The sequence below is a fragment of the Citrus clementina genome, unplaced genomic scaffold (assembly GCF_000493195.1).
Source record: "Citrus clementina cultivar Clemenules unplaced genomic scaffold, Citrus_clementina_v1.0 scaffold_1, whole genome shotgun sequence".
Lineage (NCBI taxonomy): Eukaryota > Viridiplantae > Streptophyta > Magnoliopsida > Sapindales > Rutaceae > Citrus > Citrus x clementina.
Genome location: NW_006263303.1, coordinates 19,460,893 through 19,483,055, shown reverse-complemented (window position 1 = coordinate 19,483,055; position 22,163 = coordinate 19,460,893). Strand labels below are relative to the sequence as shown.

At 41.9% G+C, this 22,163-nt stretch overlaps 2 protein-coding genes and 1 pseudogene across 2 annotated transcripts; 1 reads left to right on the top strand and 2 right to left on the bottom strand.

Annotated features, from left to right (window-relative positions):
• Positions 1–2,049, bottom strand: part of LOC18053923 — a 9,877-nt pseudogene extending 7,828 nt beyond the window's left edge.
• A 3,695-nt stretch (positions 2,050–5,744) lies between these two features.
• On the top strand, positions 5,745–7,882 carry LOC112095710. Its single transcript, XM_024177818.1, has 3 exons — positions 5,745–6,585; positions 6,696–7,326; positions 7,381–7,882. Exons 1-3 carry the CDS (start codon positions 5,745–5,747, stop codon positions 7,880–7,882), a joined length of 1,974 nt encoding a protein of 657 aa, XP_024033586.1.
• Positions 7,883–17,216: 9,334 nt separating this feature from the next.
• LOC18053922 (receptor-like serine/threonine-protein kinase SD1-6) lies at positions 17,217–20,717 on the bottom strand. The gene is made up of 7 exons (XM_024178345.1): positions 19,307–20,717; positions 18,982–19,086; positions 18,666–18,886; positions 18,380–18,590; positions 18,028–18,265; positions 17,792–17,939; positions 17,217–17,676 (listed from the first exon to the last, which is right to left on the bottom strand). The coding sequence occupies exons 1-7, from the start codon at positions 20,571–20,573 to the stop codon at positions 17,362–17,364; spliced, it is 2,505 nt and encodes an 834-aa protein (XP_024034113.1). The 5' UTR covers positions 20,574–20,717; the 3' UTR covers positions 17,217–17,361.
• Between the last annotated feature and the right edge of the window lie 1,446 nt (positions 20,718–22,163).

Genomic DNA, 22,163 nt, shown 5'->3' with positions numbered 1-22,163 from the left:
CACCCGGACTGACTCGATAGCCTTTTAACTGCAACTTCTTGTCCATTAAGTAATCGACCCTGCATTCTTAACATTGTAAATGTTTTATACCAGGAGTACTACATTAAGACAGTAGAGAAATCTAGAATTCTACCTTGTAAATAGGGCCAAAGCCACCTTCTCCAACCTTACATTGCATAGAAAAGTTTTCTGTAGCAGCAGATACGCTGGCCAAGCTGAATAATGGCAACGAAGAATCCTTGCTTTTATCATTTCCTTCTCCATCTGCTTCACAGAGTTCATTTGTTCTTGTTGTAATGCTCATATTTGTGTCAAATGCTAACAGATCCTGGTTTGTTTCCATATTCTCTGTTTCGGTAAGACAACAACTTTTAAAATTGTAAGTATACATGGTTTATCACATGCCTTATCACATGAAAATATCATTGAGTGATATGAAGGGAAAAAATTTACCTTTCTCTTCGTGTTTTCTCCTCCTTCGTCGAAATATGTAAAAATAAGGAAGAAGTACCAAGGGAAGAACAAGTATTACAATTATCCAGAGTAGCTTCTTGTTTCCTACATCCAGAAACATACATGTCATCAAACAAATTCAATGGAAAGTAAATAAATTCCTAGGTATTATTTAAATCACCCCTAATTTTAGTTTTTTTCATCTGGTTTCCAAACATTTAATTCCTAAAGCATGTTGGGTCACAGTTCTTTTAGGATGAGGCCTTACAACGACAAACAAGTGAGAAGTTTTGCTACATCAACTTCCAGAATGCAAGAATTGTACCTTGTTCTGAAGCGGATACTCGTATGTAGACTGTCTGTCCGGTGAAGTTGCTAATTAGCTTTCTGAGATCAATCAGGTCCCCAAACCACATTAAACACCCACTGCCTACCCCTCTTAGTTTGGAGTTGGCATAAGCTCTACATGTACAGTTCTTCAAGCACTCAGCCTGACATTGGTTCAAAATCATAATCTCATTTAGGGAAACCTCTAGCAAGTCGGGCGCTTTAAAGTCTTCAAGCTTAGTAAACTGGTCTCCACTTTTGCAATCTGAAGAATGACTTCTTTTACAATTTACAGAGCCTGTCTTGTTGTCTTGTGATTGGAATTGAAATCCCTTCAAACACTCACACATAGGTATCTGGTTTAGGCTGCAAATGCTATTAGCACCACAATACCCATATTTAGCACAATATTTATCTGGAACTGAGAACATAAGATCCCACGCAGTTCTCCTCTCGTTCCATATTACACGCGTGAGCTGACCTGAGTGCTCGAGTTTTAAAATCATTATGTTTGGACTGTTGTAGGACTCATACCTGAATGAAATTTCGTCTTCATTTTGCACCAAAATTTGGTCATAAAGAAAGTTTGAATATGGAGCACCTACAAAGGCAAATCCACTCCATTGCCCGGTGCAGGTGTATTTTACAGATCCATTGTAAGTACATAACTTAGGCAACACTTGAATGTTAAAGTCCGTAAGTAAACTTTCCAGGGGATGGATCATCAGCACTTTTCCATGATGATAAATATCGTTCCAGGCCATTCTTTAAGTCCCAGCCCGCCCAACTTCATGTCTTGTAACAGAGTGTCTGTTGGGTAGTCGAAGCTCTGCCACAAGTAGCTTTAGTAGTATTAGTGCTGGAGTTATCTCTAACAACAAGATTTCCACCATCTAGGAGTTGTGCCACTGGACTTTTTACGTCACGAGACACATTTGAAGACCAGGTAGTCTCATTATTTTGGTCTAGGAGAACAAGATTTCCATTGTTGCTGACGGTTAATGCTCTGTTATGGTCGAAGATAGGCCTATCTCTATTTGCAACCCACACAACTGTATCAGGGCTCTGCCGGTACCATAGTCCCAGGTACCTGCTCTTTGATTGTCCTGGGGAGAAGAAGCCTAGCTCAAACCTTTAGGAAGATGAAACTAACTTCCCGCCGTCACGGATTAATGATGCTGGAGTTACTGTATCAGCTGCTAATGAAACCTTCATGCTCAACAAGAAGATCAGAGAACAAATGGTGTTGGAGCATGAAAGAATCTCCATTCATAAACAGGAAAGAAAAATAAAAAGTGTTTAAACGTTTTGAGATCGGATTCATTCAATTTATTATGATGAAAAAATTCTTCCAAGGGTGAAATAAGTCTATTTTTAGAGCTCAATCCTCGTGATGTTAAATTTTGAAGTCCTGTAGAGTGTTCAACACGATTAGTAGGGGTGGAAAAAACTCATTTGTTTTTAGGACCTTGTTATGTTACAGATTCTGTTTGTAACATAGCAAATAGAAAGCTTACACGCGTGTTGAACGAGAGAGAAAAAACTGCTGATGTAAGGTCTTGGAAGCTTACCTTGCCAAAGCTGTTACTTGCAGAAGCTGCAACTTAGCCTCGTCCATATATGTGAGAAGAAAATTGAGCTCTGTCAGACTTCTACTCCTTTATCAACAAAATATTCAGTTGTCTTGACCGTGTGGCCTGGAATTTTATTAGTTAGTTTGAATTTTTTATGTATTCGAGGTTTCGATCACCAGATGTGCCATAATACATTGAATTTTCCCAAAAATGGAAACATTTAGGTCTCTCCCTAATTCATAATTTTTCGAACAACTAAGATTTTAGATGTGCTATTATTTGAACATATCAAATGATTCACAAAACTCATTTATTAAATAAAAGCACTACGAATTTTTTAAAAATTAAAACTTTACCTTATGAACCTCTTTAATACGTAAAATAACATTATTAAACTAAATTAGTGTAATTTATTTTACCTTTTTTCTTTCACAACTTAATTTCTTAACCCTTCCTTTATCTCTTCCTTTTCCAATCCTCTCTAGCCTTTTATTTGTCAATCGTCATGAAATTATACCCAATACTCCAATTTTTATTTATTTGTTTACTATTTATATTTTACAGTAGTTTTGTTTCCCTTGAATTTTAAACATACTAACACAAATGATTTCGAAGTTTGTATTAAAAAAATTAAATGTTAGCAACGCCCAAAAAAAAAAAAATTCAAAAACTAGGCTTGCCCATTCTCGCACATGCTAGAGACAATTCATTATTAAGAAGAAATTATCAGTTGAATTGAAGAGGAGTTTTTATGAACAGTAAACTTTTGGCAAAATAATATAAATATTAAACAAATATCTTAAGATCTTACTAATAATTAATAAAAGAACTTTTGGCAAAATGTAAGGACCACCAGTTCTCTATGGCCGCCCCTGACTACTACTATAATGACTTCAACATTACTTGCCACCAAGGTCTCCGTGTCATGAGTCCTTTCACTGTCTCACGTCAATTCTCTACCTCCTTTAATCTCTTCTCTTCTAAGCAAACTTTAAGTAAATCATCACTACATTCTCAAATTGATCAAAAGGCTTATCTAACAATTCTTCTATCATAGAAACTTCTTCCTTATTCGTATTTTTTAAAAAATAATATGAAATTTTGTAATTATTTTTTGGAGGATGGTGGATTTACAAAAATTGTGGGGCAAAATTATCACCACCCATAAATAATTGTAACAAATTTTATTTAACTCTTATTTAGTTTTTATAATTGTTATTATATTTGTTATTTATATCCAAATTTTTATAATTTAAATGTTAAATGTATTCACTAAAATTTAGAGAAAATAAAAATTAGAAAACGAAAAATGGGGAAGGGACGAGAATTTCGCTGAATCATCGTCTCTTCCCCAAACAAGATATTGAGTACTAAATTATTCTCGTCTTGTTTCCATATATTCTCGAATTGAAAAGGAAAACAAAAAATCTCACTTCACCCTTCTCCATAGGAATTTCTACCATCCCTAGATGTTACTAACCTTAGAAAATTGATAAGAAAAGTTAAAAAGCCCAAATGAATTGGCATGGAACGTTGTAAATTTGTAACATGTTTGGTTTTAAAAAATGAAGTACATATCAAACTAAATAAGAAAATTGGGATAAATCTTCTTCTCCTCTTATTTTCCACCCTCTCCTCTCATTTTTTCTTATCAAACATGGACTTCGTGAGCTACAAAGTCTGCTTTTTTGACCTTAAGATCAGATTGGGCCAGGCTGGGCGGATTAAATTGAAGAGTGGGAGATGGATTTTCGTACCCATATGGGATAGGCTCCTTGCCAGCCATGATTTATGAACACTTTAATTCTAGAAGATTAATGTTGTCGCATTATTAACAGTTGAAAGTGATGGCTATCTAATCTGCCTTTTGACGAAGTAATTAATCCTTTTCCAAATACAGAGAATCGAAAATTACTGACCAATGACTTCCAGCAACGACTTTCTGGAAGATTAATGTTGCTGCATGACTAATTATTGACGGTGACGGGGCACATAATTTTTTCATTGTCGTTATTTAATCATTTCCAAAGGCTGATAAAAATGAACTCCGTTTCTTCCTCGCAACAGGAAAAATGTTGACCATATAATTTTCGTCTCTGGAGGACTAGTGTTGATGCTGAAATCTGCTCGTCTTTGGACCGACCAGATTCTTTCACCAACGTTTATATTATCCACTGCTGCTCGAACCACTGGGGTTGGAATCACTCTCCTCTTCCTTACTAGACCTGCGTTCACCAAAAACAGATCAGAGACGCCGGTGGTTTTGCCGGCGTAAACCCTCCGATGCCTAAGTTAGCACAAGGTGTTTACAGAAAAACAGTTAAATTTTGATTCAAGAGTGGTTCTAATTTGCTCGAAGTTTGTAATAAAATTGCCTGGTTTCAATTTGGCAGCGTTTTCCCTCTCTCCGTTTTTTTTCTCCCCTTCCTCATTGATTTCTTCTTCTTTTATAGCCGATGTCCCCACGTCATCGTTTGCCATTCATCCCACCTTTTTCGGGTAGTGGAAGCCCCTCATGGGATTTTAACTGCTATATTGTGGGCAAACGTGGGATCTCGCATCTCCCACAGCGGTTCTGGGAAAAGCGCAACTACCGCGATTCTGTGGGATCGTGTTTTCGCTTTTTGGGGGACGGGTACCGGCTCGGTATATGACTCTGGTCGGTATTCGTCTCTGATCAGCTCATGTTACTCCTGTTCTGCTCGTACCATTTGGCCGAGGTGATTCATGCCGGGGTGGAAATAGTAGCATGGCCGACCTGGTGCTTTTATTTGCTTAACACCAGTCCCCCAGTTTCTGGTCTTGTGAGTGAAATGAGTCAAGAGTAGAAATTGATAGTCAAATCTTACCAATCCGGGGGACTTCTCCTCTGGTCTTCCGTCTACCGGGATGGACCTGAGGTATCATTTTTCTTCAGGGGAGATTTTGACTTGAGCATGGGCCTAAATGAGTATGTCCATTGCGTATCTGGGCTTGCATCTAACCTGGCCTCTTATAACGACTGGTGACGTGGCATCTCTCGACTCTTCGTATTTGAAATTTAAAACGACGGACTATCTGTCCTTGATGTACGGTGAGTGAGCTGGCGTCTCTATCACTTAAATGCTTTCATTTCCCCCTTTTCGTTTCAAATCCCTAGACTTATATCTTCATCGCTTGGTTATTTATCTCTTCGTCGTTAACTAACTCCCTCTCTGAACTTTGCTTACACTTCTCGTGTCTGGAGTATCCACTCGCTGGATTTTTTCTCTATCACGGTCGCGCTATCAGTGCCAGTTCAATCCAGGTATTGCCTTTAACTTCTCCTCTGGTTGTTGTTGATTGGGTTCTGTGTTGTCCTTTTTGTGTCCATATACTCGAGTTTTCTTTGTTTTCTTCTGAGGTTCCGATATGTCAAATCGAAAAAGAAAATTAATTGTTGATGAGGATGATGAAGAATCAGGGGATTCGGGCCTCAACGTGTCAATACCCACCGATTTCTTAGGTCCCTCCAGTAATGTAGGTCCTTCCCATGGCAGGGATACCCTTGAGTACCCACGCCCCTTGGTTGTCTCTTCCTCTCCTGAACTAGAGCTTGTAGGGAATAGAGGTGGACCTGCGTCGGGATCTAGTGAGAACCACAGCTCTGGTGGGGTTGGGATCCCTGAAGGAGTTGGCGATGGTGAGGGGAGCAGTTCCGGACCGAGCGATCCTGCTAAGAAAAGGAATCTTGGCCATAGGGTGGAGGCTGATTCCTACCCTATTGATTACATAGCTTGTGCCACCACCCAAACTGACTTATTCAAGCTTAGGAACCTCTACGACATTCCTGAGGAGGTTCTCCTTGTAGTTCCTGGGAAGGGTGACGTTCCTAGTCGGCCTCCACGGGGGTATGTGACAATGCACCTAGAGAGTTTCAAACTAGGAGCTTGGCTGCCCCTTCAGCGTTATTTTGCCAAAATATTGGGGGGTATGCACCTGGCCCCAGGTCAGCTACACCCGAACGGGTGGAGGGTTCTCTCGGCAATGTTTGTGTTGTGGGAGAGGTGCGGGTCGGAGGAGTCTTCCCTTGTTGAAGTGAAACATTTGTATCAGCTGCGGAGCAGCCCAAAGGAGGCGGGCTGGTATTACTTCATGTCCAGTTCCGCAAAGAGAAAGCCAATCACTGGTTTCTCCTCCTCGTGCAAAAATTGGAAGAACAAATTCTTCTTTGCTGGGGGAAAGTGGTGTTCAGCACTCCGTTCGTTGGGTGGTGATATTTACCTTCCAACACAGTTTGTCACCCCATGTCGTTCATTTTTTGCCTATATTCCTTCTCAAACTGTCACTTATCGAGTTCTTTAACCTCTTTTGCTATTTCAGTGTCGTGGGGTTTGATCGGGGGGCTTGAAGATCGACCTTTGTTTCAGGTGGAAACTGCTCTGTTGAACGCGTCTACCTGCCAAGACCTCCTGTCGCCAACAAACCTGGTCGGTTCGGGCCTAGTAGACATAGCCGCTGGAATGGATAACAAGATCCTCAGCGCGATGAGCAGGAAGCGTGGTCGGGCTCCGAGTAGCTCCAGCAACCTTCCCCCTCCTCCAAAGAAACCCAGCGTCGATCCTTCCAAAGCGCCTGTTCCTGCTCTACCCCCTCCTCCACCTCGTAAGAGTGGTGGAGAGAAAACCTACGACAAGAGTCCTGAGGTCAGCTTGCAATCTAGGGACCGATCTTCTCCTCTTCCATCTCGGGATCAAGGTGACTACCTGAGCCCATATCAGAAGGATTATAAAAAATTGGTTGGGCCCAAGATGGTGAAGGACATCGAGAGCATGAGCCTCTCCGAGTTAGCTGCTTCTGTTCAGAGAGTCTCCTTCAGGTTGTCCACAATGGTCTCGTGCTACAAGACCGGGTCCGCGCGTCATGAGAAGAAGCTTCAAGCTGACAATCAGGAGTTGAAAAAGAAAGCTGAATCTGCTGACCGCTCCAAGGAGAAACTAGCCGAGCTGAACAAGTAGATTACAGAGCTGGAGGAGAAAGTTGCAGTTGCTGAGTCTACTGCCTCCAGGTTTGAGGGTGAGTTGGATGGCCTAAAGTCGGACCTTCAGGTAACTCAAAGTGAAAGAGATACTTTGAGGACCGCCCTTGAGGGAGAAATCAAATCCCTGAATGAGCAGCTGGCTGAAGAGAAAGGCAAATCCGCTGATGTGGACGATCAGTTGGATGCCGAGTATGACTCGGGGGTTGCTTTCTCCTATAAGTGTATCATGTCTGTGCTTCAAGGAGAATATCCCGAGCTGGACATGAGCAAGTTGGAGGCTGGAGTGCAGCGGTATATGGCAGAGGTCGGCCAGGCGGACAAGGAGCAGGGTGAGCAGGATCAGGTGGAGGCTCCTTTGGATGGGGTGCAAGAGGGGGAAGTTGGGGGATGTCCTTTCGAAGTGGGTCAAGGATCCATGCCTCCTCCTCCCGGCATTGCTGATCTCCCACCTCCTGATGTTGCTGATCCCTTGCTTTCCGAGCTCGCTGATCCTTCAGCTGATAGAGCCGTTGACTCTGCTAAGCTTTGAGCCTATTTTTTGTATAAACTCTAGATTTGCATTTGTTTTGTAAACAATTGAACATTTATAAATTTTTAGATGCTCTTTATTTGCTTTCTTGTCCGGTTTTTGCTCATAGATTGTTTCTGAAAAACAATTGGACAACTTATCTGATTTTGCCTGCTGGTTCCTTAGCGGATTGAGTAAGAGTAGGCATTTACTTGCCTTAGTAAAATTTCCATAAAACTGGTTGCTTGTCTTCATTGACTGAGCCGAGCTAGGCACTTACTTGCCTTAATAGGATTTTTTGTAGAATCAGCTGCTGGTCTTTCGTTGACCGAGCAGAAGTAGGCACTTACTTGCCTTGGTAGAATCTTCGTAAATTTAGCTGCTGATCTTTCGTTGACCGAGCAGAAGTAGGCACTTACTTGCCTTAGTAAGATTTTTTATAGAATTAGCTGCTGGTCTTTCGTTGACCGAGCAGAAGTAGACACTTACTTGCCTTGATAAAATCTTCGTAAATTTAGCTGCTGATCTTTCGTTGACCGAGCAGAAGTAGGCACTTACTTGCCGTAGTAAGATTTTTGGTAAATTTAGCTACTGGTCTTTCGTTGACCGAGCAGAAGTAGGCACTTACTTGCCTTAGTAGAATCTTCGTAGATTTAGCTGCTGGTCTTTCGTTGACCGAGCAGAAGTAGGCACTTACTTGCCTTAGTAGAATCTTGGTAAATTTAGCTGCTGGTCTTTCGTTTACCGAGCAGAAGTAGGCACTTACTTGCCGTAGTAAGATTTTTGGTAAATTTAGCTGCTGGTCTTTCGTTGACCGAGCAGAAGTAGGCACTTACTTGCCTTAGTAGAATCTTCGTAGATTTAGCTGCTGGTCTTTCGTTGACCGAGCAGAAGTAGGAACTTACTTGCCTTAGTAGAATCTTGGTAAATTTAGCTGCTGGTCTTTCGTTTGATCGAGCAGAAGCAGGCACTCACTCGCTTTAGTAAATTAGCTGCTGGTCTGTCGTTTGACCGAGCAGAAGCGGGCACTTTCTTGCATTAGTAGAACTTAATGGGTTTGCTAACAGACAAGTTCCATACTGAATTCATCTTTATTGAATTTCGAATGCGTTACAGAAACATGGAATATATGTGTGTGTTACAAATCGTCGTGCTTGTAACAGAAATAACTTATCCAAATGAAAACTAATAGAGCACTTTGCTTACTGGAAGTACTTTTTCAAGTGCTCGGCGTTCCACAACCTCTTGACCTCTCGTCCGTCCGGATACGCCAGCTTGTAGGCTCCTGGTCCAGTTGCTCGTATCACCCTGTACGGGCCTTCCCATTTCGGTCCAAGAGCTCCATGGTTGGGATTCCTGGTGTTTTGGTTCACCTTCCTGAGCACCCAATCTTCTGTTCGGAACTGCCTCACGCGTATGTTCTTGTTGTAATAACGCATAACCCTTTGCTGACACTGGGCCACTTTCAGCGAGGCCCCTTCCCTTTTCTCCTCAAGTAGGTCCAGGCTTAGGCAGATCTGCTCGTCATTTTCTTCCTCAGCGAAATATTCCGTTCGATGTGTCCCCACTCCAATCTCTGCTGGGACTACTGCCTCATGACCAAAAGCTAAAGCGAACGGGGTTTCCCCTGTAGCAGTTTTGTGAGTTGTCCGGTAAACCCACAATACCCCTAGTAGCTCGTCAACCCAAGCTCCCTTCTTCTCTCCCAATCTGGTTTTCAAGAGCTTCTTTATCACTTTGTTGGCTGCTTCCACTTGTCCGTTTGCCTGGGGGTGTGCGAGGGTGCAGAACTTCAGGTCCACCCCCAAATTTCGGCAAAACTCTCTGAAGTTGCTGTTGTCAAACTATCTCCCATTGTCTGTAATGATGGCATAGGGAATCCCATATCGGCAGATGATGTTCTTCCAAATAAAATCTGTTGTCTTTCTCTCCGTGATTTGGCTGAGGACTCCCACTTCTACCCACTTGGTGAAGTAATCTATTGCTACAATTGCATGTGTCGCCGCTCCTCGGCCTTTCGGTAACGGACCAATCAAGTCGATTCCCCATTGGGCAAAAGGCCATGGGGATGTCATTGTGGTCAGCTTTTTTGGGGGTTGTACAGGAACCTCAGAGAAGCTTTGGCATGTTTTACAGTTTTTCGCCATCTTTTTTGCAACCTGGTGCATGGTCGGCAAGAAGTATCCTTGCCGGAGTGCCTTGAAGGCTAAAGTTCTTGCTCCCGAGTGATTGCCGCAAATTCCTTCATGAATTTCCCTTAGCACATAATCTGCCTCCTCATCATCCACACATCGCAAAAGGGGCAAGGTGAACCCTCGGCGGTATAGCACTTCATCTAGTAGTGTGTACCTCGCTGCTCGGCATTTTAACTTTCTTGCTTGCCTTTTATCCTCAGGTAAAACTCCGTCGCGGACATACGCGCGAATCAGGTCCATCCAGGATTCTCCAGTGCTTACTCTCATCACCTCCACTTCCTCCCCTATGCTCGGCGAGGTCCTTACCTCTAGGGGAACCGACTTAGGTAATTTCGAGTCTGCAATTGCAGCCATCCTAGCCAACATGTCCGCTCGGTAATTCTCATTCCGGGATATTTGCTTTATCTCCACCTCTTGAAAAAGCCCGACCATCTGCTTTGCCTTCTTCAAATAAAGGCCCATCTTCTCTCCCCTTGCCTGGAATTGATCATTGAGCTGATTACATACCAATTGGGAATTTGCTCGAATTTCTACCCTCTCTGCTTTTAAGGCGTGTGCGAGTCCGAGCTCGGTGATAAAGGCTTCATATTCAGCTTGGTTGTTTGTGAGCTGAAATTCGAACTTCACTGTATACGTTATTTCGGATCCTTCTGGGCTCCGTATTACAACTCCTGCTCCAGATCCTTGCTCACTACATGATCCGTCAACCATTACTAACCATACCCCTTCTGTTTTCTCCTGCTCTAACGGTTGCTCCTCCCGATCTCTTCCCCCTGGCTCAGCTCGGTCTACCATAAATTCTACCAGGGCTTGGGCCTTGATTGCTCCTCGGGGCCTGTAGGTCAAGTCAAATTCACTCAGCTCCACTGACCATTTTACCAACCGACCAGACGCATCTGGTTTTTGAAGCACTTGCCGAAGGGGCTGGTCAGTCATCACAACGATCTGGTGGGCTTGGAAATAGGGTCGGAGTTTGCGTGCTGCCGTTATCAGAGCCAGCACCCACTTCTCCATTAGTGGATATCTGGTTTCTGCGTCCACCAGGGCCTTACTCGTGTAGTATACCGGGTGTTGCTTCCCTTCTTCTTCCCTGACTAAGACCGAGCTGGTAGCCCGCTTGGAGATTGCCAAGTACAAAAGCAGCTGGTCACCCTCTCTCGGAGTTGACAGTAACGGTGCACGGGCCAGATATTCCTTCAGCTGCCCAAATGCTTCCTCGCACTCTGATGTCCATTCCATCTTTCTTCCTTTCTTTATGACTTGGAAGAAAATGTGGCATTTATCTGTGGCCCGCGAGATGAATCGGTTCAATGCTGCCAACTTCCCTGTAAGGCTCTGCACCTCTTTAACTGTCCGCGGAGATCTCATATCTGTAACCGCTCGTATTTTTTCGGGGTTGGCCTCAATCCCGCGGTGGCTTACCAGGAATCCCAGAAATTTACCCGAGCTGACCCCAAATGCACATTTCTCCGAGTTTAGTTTCATCTCATACTTTCTCAGTAATTCAAAGGTCTCTTCTAGATGCTTCACATGATCCCTCGGCTCTTTGGAATTTGTAAGCATATCATCCACATATACCTCCATAGTGTGCCCAATCAACGGCTTGAAGATCTTGTTTACCAACATTTGATAGGTGGCTCCTGCATTTTTTAGGCCGAAAGGCATTACCCTGTAGTAAAACAAACCCATGTTAGTTATAAAGGCAGTGCTTTCCTCATCCTGCTCGTTCATGGGTATCTGGTTGTACCCAGAAAAGGCATCCATGAAACTCAGCAGACTGTGACCTGCTGTTGAGTCCACCAGCTGATTTATTTTAGGTAGGGGAAAGTTATCCTTTGGGCATGCCTTATTAAGGTCCGTGAAGTCCACACACATTCTCCACTTCCCGTTAGCCTTTTTTACCAGGACTACATTTGAAATCCATTCTGGGTACTTGGCTTCCCTTATAAATCCTGCTTTCAGCAGCTTCTCCACCTCGGCGTTTATTGCCTCATACCTTTCCTGGTTGAAGCATCTCCTCTTCTGTCTCACCAAGCTTGCCCTCTTCTTGATTGCCAACTTGTGGCAAGCTACCCCGCGGTCAATTCCTGGCATATCCTCATGAGACCAGGCAAATATATCTGCATGGGACCGTAGACACTTCACTAGCTCGCCTTTTATTGCTTCGCCCAATTCTGATCCGACCTTAACCACTCTGCTAGGGTCATTCCTGCTTACAACAACCTCCTCCAGCTTCTCAACAGGTTCCTGGCGACCATTTTTTGAATCCCCTCGGCTATCTCGAGAGGTCACCTGCATCGTTTCCTTGGCCACTGTAGCATAGCAGCTCCTCGCCATTCTCTGGTCGTCTTTTACTACACCCACAACTCCATTTATTCTGTACTTCAGCGCCAGATAATGCGTGGACATTACACATTGGCTTATCCTCATGAACGGTCTCTCCAATATCATCTGGTAAGGACTTCTTTCCTCTACCACGACAAAGTCCAGCATCATCGTTCTTTCAAATGGCTTTCTCCCCACAGTAATCGGGAGTTCAATGACCCCCATGGGGGTTAGTCGTCCCCCTCAAAATCCCTTCAAGGATGTATTCGTCCGCTCCAGCTTTAAGTCTGAAATCCCCATATCATCTAGGGCCGACTTAAACAGAATATCGACTGAACTGCCCGTGTCCACCAGTATTCGCTGCAATTCTGTACCGGCCACCTTTGCCTTAATCACCAAGGCATCCTCATGAGGATACAGAATACCCTCTTCGTCATCCTCCGTCCACATAATGGGAACTTGCCGCACTTTTGCTCTTTTGGCTGCCGGCAAATTTAGAAGCACCTCTTTGCCAGTCATGGCGTATCTCCCATAGTTCTTCCGTGCTCTGTTTGAATCTCCGGCCAATGTTGGCCCTCCTGCTATCACACGGATGGCCGGCTGTTCTCGTTCCAGACCCCTCTCAACTCCTTCATCCCGTGTGTACTCTTACTCAATGACAGGGGACACTCCGTCTGCATACTCATCCAAGTATCGGTTCCTTACTAAATCTTCCACCTGAATCTTCAGGTCACGACATTGGCTGATAGTGTGACCGTAAGTGTCGTGAAATTTACAGAATCTGCCCTTATCCCGTCGATGAGCCGGTTTTGTTATTGGGGCTGGAGGGTATAGCAGGCCTCGTCCCTCGATCCTCTCATATAATTCCTCCATAGAGATCTTTAATGGAGTGTACTGTCTATAGGCCGAGCTCTGGTCTACCAGCTGAACTGCTCGGCTATCATGAATGTCACCTCGGGCTGTCCCAGCTGCTAACTGATCTGGTCAACTAGTCCTGGAATTGGTTGCATGTAATGCTCTGGGAGTGTTATGGTAGGGGTGGGCAGCCATCTGCCGGAATTCTCGCTGCCGCTCTGGGATCGGGGGGCGCGGAGGTTGAGCCCGGCTGTGTTGGAACTGTTGTGCTCTCGGAGCTATGGGGTAAGGTCGGGACCGAGCTGATATTCCGCCCATCCCTGAAGATTCTCCAGTTCGCTTTCCCAACCCGCTCCCTTTCGGGGCTCTCCGCTCCTTTAGCCTCAGCTCTTCCAGCTGTTCACTTTTAATTCTTGCTGATTTCTCCTCTTCGATTTCTATATCTCGTCTCGCCTACTCATACCCCAACGAGTAATTCTGTACGAGGGGGCTTATTAAGTTATACCACAATCGGCCGATTCTTACACCTTCTTTTAATCCCCTCAACGCTTGCGGGTGATTAAAAGCTCCCAAATCCAGCACGGCTCGGTAGTATCGTTTTACAAAATCCCGAAGGGATTCATGCTCCTCCTGCTTCATCCCCATCAATTCCATCATGTCGTCCTCTAGGGCCACTGCCCCTCGGAACTGCTCGGCCAACTCCTGGCACATCTGCTCATACCCCTTTATACTTCCTCGGGGCAGCTTGCGGTACCATTCTCGGGCTCGTCCCTCTAGTGTCAACGAGAACATCCTACACCTCTGAGCTGGTGTCAGCCCCTGTACACCTGTCATGTCGTTGAAACGCTCAATGTGCACCCACGGGTCACTTCGCCCGGAGTATTTGAGGTCGGGGAAGCGGAAATCTCTTGGGATTATGGTACTCATGATCTCAGTTGATAACGGAGATTCTTCATCTAGCATTATCCTCCAGCTCGGGGGCTTTCTCTTGCCCTGTATCTCTTCTATCACCTGCGCCAATCTGCGCACCTCCCCCTCCAATTCTACGGCACGGTCTGGATCACGTGCAGCTATATGGTCTCGTTCCAGCTCGGCATTGTGTAACCGCTGTCTGAGCTCTCCTTCGTCAACACTGGCACCTCGACCATTGACTTCCAGGACCCGTCCGAGGCGAGGTTGGTCCCTCCCTTCATCCACGCGTTCTCCCGGGACCCGACCAGTACTTCTGTGGGGATGCACCCCATTAGGTTGGTCTGCGGGCGGAGGGATTTCCTCGACTCTACACCTCCGGAGGCTGGGTTCTGCTCCAACTTCATCTCTTCCCACGGGGGTTTCACAATCCCTTCTCCGCTCATCCTTCAGCTCGAACAATATGGTTGCGAGAGTCTCCATTTGTTTCTCCATCCGCTCCAGTCTATCTTGCATCATTTTCTCTCGGGCTTCATTTGCAATTTCTCGGAGAGTGACTGTCTCCCCAGCTTCGTTATCCTCCCTCAAAGCGTCCTTCCTTGTCACATCCATGCCTAACCGTTCGCTGTTTTTTCGGTAACTACTAATTCGGTGGTAGCTTTTTATCCAGCTCCCCACAGACGGCGCCAAAATGTTGATGCTGAAATCTGCTCGTCTTTGGACCGACCAGATTCTTTCACCAACGTTTATATTATCCACTGCTGCTCGAACCACTGGGGTTGGAATCACTCTTCTCTTCCTTACTAGACCTGCGTTCACCAAAAACAGATCAGAGACGCCGGTGGTTTTGCCGACGTAAACCCTCCGATGCCTAAGTTAGCACAAAGTGTTTACGGAAAAACAGTTAAATTTTGATTCAAGAGTGGTTCTAATTTGCTCGAAGTTTGTAATAAAATTGCCTGGTTTCAATTTGGCAGCGTTTTCCCTCTCTCCGTTTTTTTTTCTCCCCTTCCTCATTGATTTCTTCTTCTTTTATAGCCGCTGTCCCCACGTCTTCGTTTGCCATTCATCCCACCTTTTTTGGGTAGTGGAAGCCCCTCATGGGATTTTAACTGCTACATTGTGGGCAAACGTGGGATCTCGCATCTCCCACAATGGTTCTGGGAAAAGCGTAACTACCGCGATTCTGTGGGATCGTGTTTCCGCTTTTTGGGGGACGGGTACCGGCTCAGTATATGACTCTGGTCGGTATTCGTCTCTGATCAGCTCATGTTACCCCTGTTCTGCTTGTACCATTTGGCCGAGGTGATTCATGCCGGGGTGGAAATAGTAGCATGGCCGACCTGGTGCTTTTATTTGCTTAACAACTAGTGCTCAGGATGATTTTAAAGCCGTCACGAGGATCTTTTGATGACATTATAATCTAAATGATTCTTAAGGGATTTAGATGAATAAAGAGAAAATATAAACCAAAAAAAATTATTGGATAAGATAATTAATTAATTCTTTTGAGATTCAACCTTGACTAACATAAAATAAATAAGTAAATAAAATAAAATCGAAAACTAATTCGACACTCATAATCACATCCTGCTTCATTTTATAATTTGAGGGCCTCACAACTTAGTTCCGCACGAGGGAGGTCGTGGGGTTATTTTATAAAAAAATATTATGGCATCATTGCTCCAATCCTTAAAAGGAAGCAACGAATGCTGATGATAATAATAATAATTGTTAAGCAAATAAAAGCACCAGGTCGGCCATGCTACTATTTCCACCCCGGCATGAATCACCTCAGCCAAATGGTACGAGCAGAACAGGGGTAACATGAGCTGATCAGAGACGAATACCGACCAGAGTCATATACCGAGCCGGTACCCGTCCCCCAAAAAGCGGAAACACGATCCCACAGAATCGCGGTAGTTGCGCTTTTCCCAGAACCGCTGTGGGAGATGCGAGATCCCACGTTTGCCCACAATGTAGCAGTTAAAATCCCATGAGGGGCTTCCACTACCCGAAAAAGGTGGGATGAATGGCAAACGGAAACGTGGGGACAGCGGCTATAAAAGAAGAAGAAATCGATGACGAGAGGAAAGAGGAGAGAGGGAGGGAAAACGCTGCCAAATTGCAACCAGGCCATTTCCTTACAAATTTTTAATAAACTCCTGGAATCCAAATTACACTGTTTTTCCGTAAACACCTTGTGCTAACTTAGGCATCGGAGGGTTTACGCCGGCAAAACCACTGGCGTCTCTGATCAATTTTTAGTGAGTGCAGGTCTATTGAGAGAAAGGAGGACGATTCCAATCCCAGTGAACGAGCAACAGTAGATAACACAAACGTTGGTGAAAGAATCTGGTCGGTCAAGAGGCGAGCAGATTTCAACATCAACAATAATAATTTAAAAAAATTTCAATTTATGGTTAATCATTTTTTGAAGAGTAATGATATAGCCACAAACTCTTGTATAAACCGATGTGGTATAATAAGATTGGTTGAATTAACTACCACCTGGCCCACATGATTTATTTTTATTATTTTATATTTTCATTCAACTAATGAATTAATGCCACGTCAGTTTGTACAAAATAAGTTTGTACAAGAGTTTGTAACTATATCATCACTCTTTTTTGGGATTGTATCACCTCTAAGTAAGAGCAATCCAACAACAGCCGTTGATTTCATTTGAGCAAAATAATGGTTTCGATTAAAACTAATGTAAGGGATATTATTATTTTAACACCTAATTTTTTTGACATATCACTTTATCATTAAAATTTTCTAACAATTATTTTTTTATTTAATGTTTCAATTTTTATCAATTACTATCATCAGCATTGCACTATATTAAAGTTCAAGAAAATTATTATGCCATATAATGTAATAACATAATGCATAATAGTTTTTCACTTTTTCTACACTTTAATAAGATACTAGCATGTGTGTGTGTGTGTATAAGGCGTAAAAATCCAAAATATTTCTCTGGGAGCTGATATAGCATAATGAATGATCGTTGATTGTATTGAATAATAGACAATTCGGCTTCAAATGCCAAAAAAGTACCTGGGAAATCTAGCTACAAAGTTAATGATATAATTTTAACATTATGTGCCATTTCCATTAACCAATGCACCAATATAGAATAATCACCATAAAAAATATTCAGCTACAAATATACAAATTATATTGCATTACACAGCTTTGGAGGATTGACATCTATCGAGGACTTACTAGTGAAACTGTTACATCATTCACAGAACAAATTTCAGATGTCCCACTGGTGGAATAAGATGAATTCTTCACGTTTTTACCTTTCACAAAAGTAAGTTTCTTGGGAAAAGGTAAATTAAGATGCTCATTACTAATCATCGAGACAACATCCGACATAGTTGGTCTGTCTGCTGCATTCTCTTGAACACATAGAAGAGCAACATTAACGTATCGCATCAACATTGGCAATGGTATTTCGTCTTGTAATATTACTGGATCCATTAGTTCATGAACTCTCTCATGTTTCCATAGATCCCAAGCCTAAAAAAAGAAAAAAAAAATTAGGATCATATTAGTTTAATCGACGGAAACAATTCTTTACTTTTGCAATTCACTCTTTAAAGATCATACAAAACTGAAAAAGTTTGTCACTTACATGACCAAGAAGATTAAAGGAATCAGTATTGTAGACGCCAGTGTTTTTCCTGCTACTCAATGTTTCTAACATCAATATTCCAAAGCTAAACACATCCGATTTGATAGAGAAGAGACCATCCAGGGCATATTCAGGTGACATATAACCACTGAAATTTCATTGTTTCAACAAATATTAAATAATATAAGAAAATGGGGCATTCAAATAACATTTTTCAAGAAAGGAAGTTTACTTACTAAGTTCCAACAATCCGTTTAGTGTTTCCTTGCAATTCATCACCACCAAACATTCTTGCCAAGCCAAAGTCGGAGATTTTGGGGTTCATGTCCTTATCTAAGAGAACATTACTTGCCTTCAGATCTCTATGAATAATTCTCAGTCTAGAATATTGATGAAGATATAATAGTCCTTGAGCAATTCCTTGAATGATTCTAATACGTGCTTCCCAATCCAATAGGCGCTTCTTAATTGGATCTGTTGTAATACCAAAATGGTACAAGTTAATGGAAAAAATTACTGATGATAAAATCTGACATAGCATTGCAAAGTAGTGAAAATGTTAATCCTTTTGAATGATAAGTCACATACCAAAAAGGTAAACATCCAAGCTTTTGTTAGGCATGTACTCAAGGATTAAAATCTTTTCGCCTTGTTCTACACAGCAACCCAAAATTCTAACAAGGTTTCTGTGTTGGAGTTCTGCTATAAGCATCATCTCATTTTTAAACTCTTTGAGTCCTTGCCCGGACTGACTTGAGAGCCTCTTAACTGCAACTTCTTGTCCATTAAATAATCGACCCTGCATTCTAAATATTGTTAATGTTTTACACTAGCAGTACTTCACTAAGGACATTTGAGGTATCAACAATTCTACCTTGTAAACAGGGCCAAAGCCACCTTCTCCAAGCTTACATTGCATAGAAAAGTTTTCTGTAGCAGCAGCTACGCTGGCCAAGCTGAATAATGGCAACCAAGAATCCTTGCCCTTATCTTTTCCGTCTCCATTTACTTCACCTAATTCATTTGTTCTTGTTGTAATGCCCATATTTATGTCAAATGCCAACAGATCCTGGTTTGTTTCCGTATTCTCTGTTTCTGTAAGACCACAACTTTTAAAACTGAGTATACATGTTGTTACAACATATACATGTTCTTACAACATACTAGTGAGTGATATGAAAAGAAATTACCTTTCTCTTTGCATTTTCTCCTCCGTCGACAAAATATGTAAAAGGAAGGAAGAAGTACCAGTGGAAGAACAAGTACTACAAGTATCCAGAGTAGTTTCTTGTTTCCTACATCCAGACACACGTGTTGTCAATGAAATTCAATAGAAAGTAAATAAAATCCTAGGTAGCTGAGCCAAATAACTTAAATTACTTAAATCACCCCTAGTTTTAGTTTTGTTCATCTGTTTCTCTAACATTTAATTCCACAAACATGTTGGCTTAAATAGAGTTTGATTCAACATGAAAAACTTTTGCAACATCAATTTCAACAATGCAAAAATTGTACCTGATTCTGAAGCGGGTACTCGTAGGTAGACAGATTGTCCGGTGAAGTTTCTAATTGGCCTTCTGGAATCAAGCAGGTCTCCATACCACATTAAACAGCCACTGCCTTCTGTTACATTGGAATTAGCATAAGCTTTACAAGTACAGTTCTTCAGGCACTCAGCCGCACATTGCACCAGATTCATACTCTGGTTTAGAGAAACGTTTATGAAGTCGGGCGCTTTTACATTATCAAGCTTTATAAACTGGGTTCCCCTTGTGCATTCTGAAGAATGACTTCTCTCACATTTTATAGGCCGTGTCTGGTTGACTTGTGATTTAAGTTTGAATCCCTCCAAGCACTCACACATAGGTGTCTGGTCGAGGCTGCAAATGGTATTAGCACCACAATACCCATATTTACCACAGTATTGATCTGGAACCGAGAACAATTCGTCCCATTTATTGCTGTTCTCGTCCCATATTTGACGCGTGACGAAACCGGAGGGGTTGAGTTTTAGAGTCATTATGCTAGGACGGTTGTAGGCCTCATACCAGTAAACAAATTCATCTTTATTTTCCGTCATAAATTGTTTATAAATAAAGTTTGTATATGAAAGAGCAGATACAAAACCAGTTCCATCCCATTGTCCGGAACAGGTAAATTTTACTGATCCATTGAAAGTACACATTTTAGGCAGCACATGGATGTCAAGCCCGTAAGTGTACCTCCCAGGAGATGGATCTTCAGCACTTTGCCATGATGATAAAAGTCGTTCCAGACCATTCTTGAAGTCCCAGCCCAACTTCATGTCTTGTAACAGAGTGTCTGATGGGTGGTCGAAGCTCTGCCACAGGTAGCTTTCAGCAGTACTATCGCTGGAGTTATCCCTTATGACAAGGTTTCCATCATCTCTGAGTTGTGCCACTGGATTTTTTACATCGCTAGATACGTTTGTAGACCAGATAGTGCCATTTGTTTGGCTGAGAAGAACAAGATTTCCATTGTTGCTTATGGTTAATACTGCGTTACGACCGGAGATAGGCCTATCTCTATTTGCAACCCACACAACTGTATCAGGGACCCGCCGGAACCATATTCCCAGGTACCTACTCTTTGATTTTCCAGGGGAGAAGAAGCCTAGCTCAAACCTTTGAGAAGATGAGGTTAACTTCTCACCATCACGGATGAATGATGCTGTAGTCATTGTATCAGCTGCTAATGAAGCCTTCATGCTGAACAAGAAGATCAAAGAACAAAAGATGCCGAAGCATGGAAGAATCGCCATTCATAAAACAGGAAAGAAAAATTTCTAGTAATTGTTTTGAGATCGAATTCATTTAATTTTATGAAAACAAAAGTCTTGCCAGGTGTGAAATAAAATTTATTTCTTGACTTCCTGTTGTTAACTTTCGAAGTCCTGAAGACTTTTCAAAACGTATAAAGTACACAAATAATTTCTTCGAAAATTTCATTTGCTTTTGATGAGAAATGAAAGTTTACCGTGGCATCTGTCAGTCAACACTGTGATTTTATTTGTTTGACCCCGTGGTGTGGAACTTTACAAGTCAGTTTGATTTTTTTTTTCTTTTTGGTATTTGAGGGTTTCGATAATTCATTCACACATCTGGTGGTCCTTTTGAATTTTCCAAATAAAATTTTGAGCCTCTCTTTATGTATTTGAGGGTTTCGGTCATTTACCACTGGCTTGTTCCACACAATTTCTCCTCCTAATTTCAATAGGGTGCGTCATACCCAGATAATATAAAGTAATAAAAAATAAAACAGATAAACTGTTGTTGTCAAAATTGCAATACAGAAATAATATCTTCTTCACTTTTTTCTAAAGAGGACGTAAGTGTGACAACAAGCTAGCTCTAAATGCTTATTAAGGCCTCAGCTCAGCATGACGGTCTTCCAGACCATCTTTGCCTTGAAACCATGCCATGTGCCCTCCTTTTAACTTCAATTCTCTACCTCCTTTATTCTCTTCTTAGCTATGTTCACGAAAGTACATCACCAAACTAAACAAAGAAATTCAATGTCCAAGTCCAGCTTATTAAAATTGTATTAAAGAAAATTATCAGTCATATACTCTTAAATAATATCTGTATTAAATATATGTGAATACTTTTTAAGTGTATCCCTCGTATATCCTAAGTTGACAAAACATTTCTGCCGTCCACCAATTCTTTAACTCTCGTTTGCAAGCGCTGACATCACAAGGGTATTCTAGTCTTTTAAGATGAACGAAACTTTGATTAACAAAAACGACATGTCATCTCATTTACCTAATAAAAAATGACATGTCATATGATATATATTAATAAACATGACATGTCATCCTATTTATCAGATAATTATTAATAATTATTAAAAAAAACTACTTTACAACCGAATCTACTCCTCCAAAATTTAACTTAAATTTTTGACGATCTACTCCTCTAAACTCCAACTGAAATTTTTTATGATATAATATGTATAATTGTAAATAATATGTTGTTAATAATTTTTTATAGTGTAATATGGATTTTTTTTTATGGATAATTGTTAATATTACGTACCATTAATAATTCATTTTTTTAATCAAAAAAATGTATTGTTAATAACAAAATAAAAAAAATTGTGTATTAAAAATTTACGTTATTTTTTTGGTAAATTTATTTTTTTACCTAATTTTGAGTTTCAAGAGCGAAATAGTCAATTTGCCACAATTCTGTTAACTTTCTAACGGATGTTAACGGATTGGTGGATGGCCGAAGTGTTTTGTCAACTTAGGGTATACGAGTGATACGCTTGAAAAGTGTTCACACACGTTTAATATGGGTGTCATTTAAGGGTATATGACTGATAATTTCCCCTGTATTAAAATGTAAAT

Excerpts from the sequence above, each read along its gene's own strand:
- LOC112095710 (XM_024177818.1), top strand. The coding sequence starts at position 5,745 with ATGTCAAATCGAAAAAGAAAATTAATTGTTGATGAGGATGATGAAGAA. Across the intron at positions 6,586-6,695 it reads AGCACTCCGTTCGTTGGGTG|TGTCGTGGGGTTTGATCGGG; the intron begins GTGATATTTACC and ends TTGCTATTTCAG. Across the intron at positions 7,327-7,380 it reads AAACTAGCCGAGCTGAACAA|GTTTGAGGGTGAGTTGGATG; the intron begins GTAGATTACAGA and ends TACTGCCTCCAG.
- LOC18053922 (XM_024178345.1), bottom strand. The coding sequence starts at position 20,573 with ATGGCGATTCTTCCATGCTTCGGCATCTTTTGTTCTTTGATCTTCTTG. Across the intron at positions 18,591-18,665 it reads GCTTTGGCCCTGTTTACAAG|GGTCGATTATTTAATGGACA; the intron begins GTAGAATTGTTG and ends TTTAGAATGCAG. Across the intron at positions 17,677-17,791 it reads CCTTTAATCTTCTTGGTCAT|GCTTGGGATCTATGGAAACA; the intron begins GTAAGTGACAAA and ends TTCTTTTTTTAG.